Source organism: Neopelma chrysocephalum, unplaced genomic scaffold, assembly GCF_003984885.1.
Source record: "Neopelma chrysocephalum unplaced genomic scaffold, ASM398488v2 Primary Assembly neopelma1_72, whole genome shotgun sequence".
NCBI lineage: Eukaryota > Metazoa > Chordata > Aves > Passeriformes > Pipridae > Neopelma > Neopelma chrysocephalum.
Genome location: NW_020897732.1, coordinates 479770 through 488999, shown reverse-complemented (window position 1 = coordinate 488999; position 9230 = coordinate 479770). Strand labels below are relative to the sequence as shown.

The window sequence follows — 9230 nt, the reverse complement described above, 5'->3', positions numbered from 1 at the left end:
CCTTCGGCAAACATCGGCTGCGTCCGCCGAGCCCGACGCCCCTCAGTCCCTCCCTTCGGCAAACATCGGCTCCTTCCGTAACGCTCGTCCCTCCCTCCCCCGCCCGCCTCGGGCCCTCTCTCCCGAGCGCTACCTGTCTTCGGAAAACATCGGGTGTTTCCGGAGACGCGCTTCCGCGCGGCTGGTCAGGGCGGTGCCGCGCTCGGAAGCGCTCGGGTATTTCCGTGACCCCTCGCGGGCCGGCGCGGCCGTTGGCGGGCGCGCGGGGCCGGGCGGCCGCGAGGGACCGGGCCCGCGGCGGCAGAGCCGCCACCTCGGTGGGGAGGAATCGCGATCCTGCCAGGCAGGTGGGAGCAACAGTGGGGAGTTGCGGGGGGAGGTAGGCACGGGAAGGTCTCCTCTTACCTACCCCCTCCTCCTCTTCCGCCCGGGGGCTCGGTGCGCAGGCAGGAGCCATTTTGTGCGCGGCGCGTGTTCGGTGGGGTCGCGCTGGGCAGCGAGGAGGGTGTTAAGATGTCCCTGGGGCCGCGCAGGTCGGGCACCGAGGCTGAGGGTGTCCCTGGGGGCGGCGGGTGAAGGGCTCGCCCTGGCCCAGCATTCTGGGTCACCCTGGTGTGTTCGGGGGTCCCCGGGCCCTCTGTTGTGCCGGGGTGGTTCCCCGCTGTTGGCGGTGCTCGCAGAGCCCCTCCCGGGACGAGGTGGTGCCCGGCGACAGGACGAGGAGCGATGGCCATAAATTAAAACATAAGTTTCTTATCAATATGAGGAACTTCTTAACGTTGAGGGTGGCAAAGCACTGGGACAGGCTGACCACGGAAGGCATGGAGTGTCCCTCTCTGGTGACGTTCTAAACCCACCCGAACGTATTCCTGTGTCACCTGCTCCAGGTGACCCTACCTTGGCAGGGCGATTGGACTGGGTGATCTCCAGAGGTCCCTTATAACCCTAACAGTTCTGTGATTCTTGGTCATTTCTGACCACACCCTCGAAGTCTGTGGTACAAAGCATCATCTATTCAGAATCGTATTAAGATATTATAGGAGCCAAAAATTTTCAGTAAAGGTATAAGTGCAGATGCCAAATTTTGTCCTGTTCCCTTGTTGAAAAGGGAAGAGATGTGGCACATCTCAGAAGGAGCATGTTAACCTTAAACAGAGCATCTTGCCCCATGGCTCTGAGCAGTTGCAGCATTATTTATGGTAACACTCTGAGATATTTATTTTTTTTTCTGTTTTTGTTGTATTTTTCCTATTAGAGTGCAGAAGGCCGTTGCCGAGCAGGGACTTCAGGGAGCAGTGGCAGAGCTCAGGGAGGGAGTGCAGGATGACTCAGCAGGGAGCTGTTCTTCAGGGTTACAATAATGAACTAGTGAAATGCATTGAAGACTTATGTATGCAAAGAGAAGAGCTGAATAAACAAATCCAGCAAGCAGAAGAGGAAAGGAATAAACTCCAGCATGAAATTCAAGTCCTGAGTGAACAGCTGGAGCGTGTATGTGAAAACCTGGCCCAGAAGGTGGCTTCACGGAATGAGCTTGATAAAATTCTTGCTGAAACAGAAGCTGCTTACATGAAGATTTTGGATAGTTCTAGAACTTTACTTAATGTCCTGAAGAAGGAAGTGGGAAGCTTAAGGCATTCACCAGATCTGAAATCCAATGTAACGTGAAACAGTCAAATGTTTGGACTCTGCAGTGCTAAAATTCCACCGGGTGAGAAATGTGGTTAGCCACGGAACCTTACAGCAACAGTATAAGTGGAAAGGGATTTTCTTCCAACCTTTCTGTATGTTTTATTACTATTACTTTTAAATGCACTAGAAAATAGATTAAATAAAGTTGCTGTTTTGCTTTAAAAAATCTAGTTACTTAAACACTACAAAATTATATTTCAAAGAGGTAGTTGAGGCAGATGAGAGACTGTCAGTTTTGACATGGTAGTGCTTCAAGACTTCCGAAGACAGCAAAAAAAAAAAGTCATGTTTTATTAGTTGGCTTCAGATGGCTGCTGGTAGATTCCTGTTAGAAAACTAGTGGATGCAAGTAGATCAGATACTACTTCTTTTTACTTTACTAATGGTTAGGCTTTACTGTTGAACTAAGTAGAAATTAACTATTTAGCTTTCTCTAGGAGCTTGGAGTTCTGTCTGATGCATGCACAAAGACAGCCCCTGTTTACTGTCATCTCCTATCTGGAATAATGGAGGGACAAGGTGAGGAAACATGACTGATGCAGAGCATGGAGGCTTAAACTGTAAGACTGTATGTGATTCATGCATCTTCTGAAGCTGCTCTCAAAAACTTTGTTTAGGAAGTAGACGTGCTGTGGTGGAAGACAGGTTTGGTGCAAGTGCACGTGCCTCCAAATGCAGGGCACAGCAACAGAGGCAGCTACACCATAGAAACCTGGACCAATAACTCATGAGTAAGGAAAAGGTGACTGTTTCAATAGTGACTAGAAGTCCTGAAAAAGTTACCGGAGTTCAATTAAAAATACAGAGATAAATACAAGGCCAAAGAAGACAATCCTGGCTAAAAGCTAGTAATAGAATTTCTGGAAACCCTTTTAGTGCCTTTTAGCTCTATACTGATCTATTAAATAATTGTAATAAGGTTGTAAAGAATAGTGAACGTCCTGGAATGGTGAGAAATAAATACAAATGAAAGATGAAAATAAGAAGTGGTTTGCATCTTGTCAGGCATTCTTACAGATGACATTAAAGTAGAACTTGGTTTAGAGATCAGGGAGGACATCAAGGCAGAAATCTTGATTTAATCCTGTTTCCTATTTCTGGTGAACCTCTCTGTAGTTATGTGCTTGTACATACACATGCATTTTGTCCTGCACATTTTCTGTTATAGCAGTAACTTTTTAAGTTGTATTTTGTAGTCAAATCTTCATTCAGTACCAGTTAACTAAATTGAAAGAAGTGCAGTTGTGATCTCCTTGCTTGATAATAGTGTGTCTCTCAGATGCAAATATAGAAGACAGTGTAGGTGTGAATAGTTCAATAACTCTTCACAAATCACAGGAAACAAATTTTATGTTCTTCTGATTGCCATGCTACATCAGGGATTAGTGTACCAAGCTAATCACAGTTTACTTGTATGGCATTTCCACTGGCTTTCCTCGGGTAATGCTGAGGTGATAAAATTAGGTAATCTCAGGGCTACTGCTGCTGTTGTAGTACCACAGCATTCAAGATCCCCTTGTTTGTGTTACACAAAATTTTTGCTATGGTTAATAGCAAAAAAGTGATTCATTTGACTGGCTGTTTTATGACATTGTCTTCCCTTAGAATGGGAGTAGTAACTGATTTACAACAAAGTAGGACGACTCAGGAAAAAGTATTAACTAAAGAGCAGAAACTGTCAGTTGCATATGTAAAGTGCTGCTTCTTACTATTTGCACGGTAACTCAAAATTGTCTGTGAAAAAGAATTTTTGTCATGGAAAACTCATTTATAGAGAATAGCACAGCTAATTTCTTGTATTAGTCTCACACAATAATTTCAGGTTTCTTTGCCTTAGAATAATCACAAATAATGCCTCTTGTTCTACTGAGGCTGTTAAAACTAAAGTTTTTAGAGAAGCCTTTTAAATCTTTAAAGAAGTCTACTCACAGCCATTTTTACATGTAATTGTAGCTATTACAATGTCAAAACTAAAATACTGGAGATGCTTGAATTTTTTGTTACAAAGCAAGGGGAAAATGTAACTGCTGGCTAGTAATGTAACTGCTGGGGCCTCCCAACATTCAAATAAAATGTTGAAATATTGTTAGAATTCCATTCAGTGATCCCTATCTGTAAAATTTCATTTAAAATCAAACTTAAAAATGAGAAGAAATAACATATATCTCTAGGGCTTGCCAATTTGTAGAATAACTACAGTGTTATGTGACAGTCATTGCACACATGCAGAGCTGTTACTCAAAAATAGAACTTACCATTATATTCTGTATTGACCCAAATGAACTTACTGTATCCTTTTATTGAACTGGTAAACCTTTTTCACTGCTTTTTCAGGTAGTATAAGTCTTGACAGAAATAGCTTTTGTTAAACAGCTTCAATTTGTTCAGAACAGGAGACCCGTAAACTCAATTGGTACATAGTATTGCTAGAAGAGAAATGATAATGTGCAGCTTGCAGCAGCTCTGTAGGGCTGGCCTGCAACAGAAAGTTTACCTGAAATAAGGTAGGTTGTAAGCTTAAAAGCATCATACTTATTCCTGACTTAAGTTTTGTATTGAATTTATGTGACTCTCTGAGTTAGATTTGATGCTTTACTTGAGTGTTTACAGTCTAGGAGCCTTGATGACAAAAGCTGGCTTCCGAAATTGAAGTGCCTAATCTGAAGGGCTGTGTTGGGTGTCTTCTATCTTACAGGATATGTGAGGAGATGCAGTTTCTGAAGCTCCTGCCTGTGCTTCATTCAAAGATCTAGTGAAATGCACCTAGAGCACCGTTCTAAAGCCCTGCATTTATGTAGAGGCACCTCTGCCTGGTTTCCAAGTAACAACATAACTGGATGAGATATGGTGATTCCCAGCTTTTATACCAATGCTTCTTAAATATGTACCCAGCACTTAATGACTGTAGTGATCAACAGGTTTTTCAAAATATTTGACTGTTGCCTCCTTCCAAGTAAACTAAGTTTATCCTGTATGATAGAGTTTGGTTATCAAAGAAACTGCTTGTGGGTGGTATGTTGAAGTAATTTTGTGTGTGGAAGTGATTATAGGAGCCACTGGGTGAAATGCTCCAGCAGCCATTCAATAACTGTCCAATCCATAACTCTCTTTTTATTGGTGCTTGCCCTGCAGTTCAGGTACCTGCCCACATGCAGTTTCTGCTAATCACCTTACAGAAATGGAGGTGAATGGACTGGAGTTGGCCCTAATTTTTACGGAAGAGAAGAAAAAGAAAGTATGGATATGGAGTTGTGGTTTGGAAAGACTGGAGCATGAGGGGGTGTAATAAAAAGACAGGTGGAGTTTCTCTTAATTTCTGTCTGCTTTAAGTGTGTTTGTACTGAGCTACTGCCTACAGTTTTTGCTACCCAATGAATCAAACTTTAGAAATCATCTGAAGTTCATCTGAAATCCGGCCTTCCCCCCTTCCTTTTAGCCCACTGACAAGTCAGCAACAGAGGCAGCCTACGTTTTGCTTTCTCTTTCTACCTTTTACTTCTTTCTGGCCACACCAACTTGCATGCCTAGCTGCACAGTGGCCAGTTCCAGCAGGAAGCTGTGGAATCTGAGCCTCCCGTTTCTGGGTAAGTGTACTGCCAGGCTCACACAGGATACAGTGCTATTGTTTCCTGCCCTGGTTGCTCTGCTATGAGCAGTCATCATTGAGCTACTTGGGTTTTGTAAAGAACCCTAAGTCCTGTCTGTATTAGATGTACTCTATGTGTGTGTGAGATTGATCTTAGAGAATTTTGTTACAGGGATGGCAGTTTTTTGGCTCTTAACTTACTGAATGCAAGAGATTAATTTCCTTGGACTGTGAATTCTTCAGACTAGGAAGACTAGGCATCTTTGAATACCCAAAGTTGTCTATTCAAACAATGAATCTTTACTCAGATGACTGGGTGTTGGTTTGCTGTTTCAGAACGGAGTATCTCAATTCCATCTAGCTTGTGTGGTGTGTGTCCCACTCCAAATGGATTAAGTGGATTAAGCTGTATTGGAGCAAGATACTTGTAATTCTGGAACAGGAACATTCAGAAGATTGTTAGCAAAAGCATGAAATGTGTACAGTTAGCTCATATAGATGAGTCTTATGCAGAAGACCAATATCTGTTACTCCTTTGATTTTGCTTGTTAGGAGAAATTTGAATGAGAAGGTGTAGCTTGTGTCAGTTGCCTTAAATCTGAGTAGATCCCAGGCTCCTGCTTTTTATGCAAGTAGACAAAACAGTTCATTTATTTATTTTCCTTCTATTCACTAGTGAGTGAAGTATCAATAGATGCTTTAATATTGACTTGTTTGTGTGTGTATTGGTGGGGGGTTTTGATGTGTGGATAAGCAAGTTTTTCTAAAATCAGAGTGCTTTTTTAGCTTTATTTTTAATGTATGTGTGTGTTTTTAAATACAGATGTGAATATTTTCTTTTTTTCTCTTGGGGGAAGGACAGATTAGCCTTTGGTTTAGTTTGTGCACCAATTGCTTTGTCCGTGTCTGTTATATTAGTGGCGGGGAGTCAGGTAGCGTGGCTGCTTCTTGGGTGTCTGTTCCATGTCTTTTTTTAAACTGGGAGTGGTTTTTTTTCGTTCTTTGTCCCTTAACTGCTTGTAAATCTCTCTTTAATTTGTTGCCCTGGAGTAGTCCTTGATTGTTGTCTGCCTCAGTTGGCTTGCAGATGAAGTTTTGTTCACTGTTCAGCTGTAAAACCCATCTACTTGCATGTTTCTAATAAAACATGGAGAGATTCAGGCTTGTAGAAAAGGGAGCTATATCTTATTTGGTCATTCATGGCTTTAGCCTGTGGGATTTATGTGAAAAGTGGTTCAGTGCTGTAGTTTGATTATACAAAAGTATGGTGTTAGTAGAAGTGAGACTAGAAGAACACTTCTATTTTGTAATGATTTCAAAAGTAGTTTCACGAGATCTTGTGGGGTGGAACAATCTGTTTGGTTTTTCTGTCTATTAATGCAGGCCTATGGATATGCTGCAGTAACTACTACAGAAAATTAGTAAATTTTATTACAAACTTGGATATCTTAGCAGCAGCATTGAAAATAATGGTGTAAAATCTTAGCATTTTGATTGTAGGAAGCCTGTTTGCTACATGATTCGAAGCTGGTAATATTTGTAAGTATGCTTAATTTGAACATCATAAATGGGAAAATCTAACTTTTGGAATAGGATTCATCTGAATTAGATAACACCTGTAGACAGAGATCATGTTCAAGAAAAGGCATTTGAAAAAAGTCCTGTCAGTCTTCCCTTCACGGTGAGATTGATCATGATTCCCCTGATTGTGATGGGAGCTTCAGGTTCTCTCACACCTCACTTCAGGGCCTGTGAAGTTCCATGGAATGGCTTCTCCTCTCTGCTCACCACCACTCGTGTGTAGAGTACATGTTCTTGGCCCTGAAGGACTTAGAACAGGGTTGAGTGTTCTCGTTTATTATCTTTTATGACATGGACACACAGCTTCCTGGCCAGCCCAAATAAAGACCACAGGACTGTTAGGTAGAGACTATAAAACAAAGTAAGAAAGAGGGTGAACAAGATTTAACACTTGGAAAAATGTTTAAGATTATGATACCTAATAGACTGGTCACAGAGCATTTTAAAGTTAAATCTTCATAGGTGTTATTTTTTTGAGTTTCAAAGGCATAGGTTCTCTTGCTTCGGTGAGAGCTCCTGTAATGCACTTGAGGTTTTCCATTGATTTCTAGTATATGGGAACACTTCTAGAAAATTATTTACATCATAGTCCATGACAGATCCGTAACTTAAATTTTTTTTAAAACCACTTCATATAGTTGATTTAGTTGAACTTAGTAAAAAAAAACATATTTCTTTCCTAAAGGCTTTCAAAACTCCCTACCTTCATTCAGAAATAGATCAAAGTATTATCTGTAGTATTCTTTTTTGTTGTTATGGTTATTAACAAGTCGATACAACTTGGAAACCCATTCTGATTGGGCATGTCTGTCAGTTGCAGACACAAAATCCTTTTCATATTCTGCAAGCTTAAATATTTTTAAAGCCTCTTTTTCCGTATACAGTAAGAACACTTTGAGTTGAAATCAGCATGATTTCAACTGCATCGTCATGCAGTTAATGGTTTTTTAATATAGTTAGTATTCAGGGCTGAATTATACTCTGTCAGGTGTTTGAAAACAAAAAAAACTAACAGTAATTCTTCATATGCTTATGCAACTGTTCAGTAACAAATCCTGTTAGACATTTGTGTTGCTCGTTGCCTGATAGTAAATGGAATTAATTGCTGTAACTGATGAACCCAGGGTACTTTTTATTAAATAGTGGTCCTTCTTCAAGTATTGTTGCTAGCATGAAGGCAATGGATACTTCCTCCCAGGGGGGTGTGGGGCAAAAGAGGAGCTGCCTTTTTAGTAGAGGCCACCCATCTGTGGAAAGAGAGGAGCATCTTTGTTAGCCTGGTTCGTGGTCAAGTGATGTGAGACGATTCAAACAAACTGCTTAGAAAGGTCATAGTTTACTGTTGCAAGGTGCACTGAAGCAAGCTGGAAGAAAGAAAAGCCAGTCCATGCTGTCAGTCACAAGGAATGAGATACCTGATCACAACCAGGTTATCTTTAAATGCAGGAGCTCAGGAACAGCTGGAAGCAGTGTAGCTGCTGCAGTCCTGGGCTCAGCGAGGGATGTTTTGCCCTGCCCAAAAGCAGTTGACCATGTGGGACACACAAAATCTGTGTGTACACTCCGGAGTCACTGGACTTGTTAGAAAAGTGTAACCTCTTCCTGTTATTGAACTCAGGGAATTCTGTGTTTTAGTGACATGCAATATGAGATGTGACTCCATGAGAAGGATATTTATTTAAAATCCTGTTCCCTTTAGTGGTTTTTCTCCAAAGCCAAAAGTGTTGCTTTAGATTCAAGTTGTTCAAATACCTATGACCAAAAATACAGATGCCCAAGTTCCACTGAATCCCACAAACCTGTAAATGGTTCGTATTCACCATGTAGTACACCAAGATGCTGGTCAAATGCAGTCTAATCCTTCAGTCAAGTTGCAAATTTGGTGGCTCCCCTTAGTAGTTGAAGTGATTTGCAAGAAGTGTTGCTTGCTCAGTTTGGAATGTACTTTCGGTTTTTTGTTTGTTTGTTTTTTAATGAAGTATTCCATTGAGGCCTCCCCTGACACTCTACCATACACATTCATGTTGTGCATGTGAATATGTTTTCTTTGGGAATGTCAGAAGGAAACTACCTGTACAGCAGCAATTTAACTGAAATGGGATTTGGTTTTATGCCATTATTTTGTTTCTAACAATGTTTTAAAATGATGCGTATATAAATATATATATTGGATATAAACAAATGCTTCCCATGAACAGATCACAGAGTACCCTACAGAGAATGTTAATATCTTTATCCCCCTTGATAGACAGTGACAAGCAGTAGTAATCTGCCCCAAATCAGGGACAGATCTGGGAATGGAGGCTTTGCTTTTTCAGCCTCAGCTGAATGCTCTGACTTGGACTGCTTCCCAGGGATTCATGTCCTGATT

General features: G+C 41.4%; 1 protein-coding gene across 3 annotated transcripts; it reads left to right on the top strand.

Moving 5' to 3' along the window:
- The first annotated feature begins 224 nt into the window (after positions 1 to 224).
- On the top strand, positions 225 to 5001 carry LOC113969380 (Sjoegren syndrome nuclear autoantigen 1-like). 3 transcript variants are annotated; one of them, XM_027687011.1, is made up of 2 exons: positions 225 to 347; positions 1256 to 5001. In XM_027687011.1, exon 2 carries the CDS (start codon positions 1324 to 1326, stop codon positions 1666 to 1668), a length of 345 nt encoding a protein of 114 aa, XP_027542812.1. In that variant the 5' UTR covers positions 225 to 347; positions 1256 to 1323; the 3' UTR covers positions 1669 to 5001. The 3 variants fall into 3 exon arrangements, with proteins under 3 accessions (XP_027542812.1, XP_027542813.1, XP_027542814.1); XM_027687012.1 differs by having other exon boundaries at positions 268 to 343; XM_027687013.1 differs by lacking the exon at positions 225 to 347 and adding an exon at positions 363 to 379.
- The last annotated feature ends 4229 nt before the right edge of the window (positions 5002 to 9230 follow it).

Excerpts from the sequence above, each read along its gene's own strand:
- LOC113969380 (XM_027687011.1), top strand. The coding sequence starts at position 1,324 with ATGACTCAGCAGGGAGCTGTTCTTCAGGGTTACAATAATGAACTAGTG.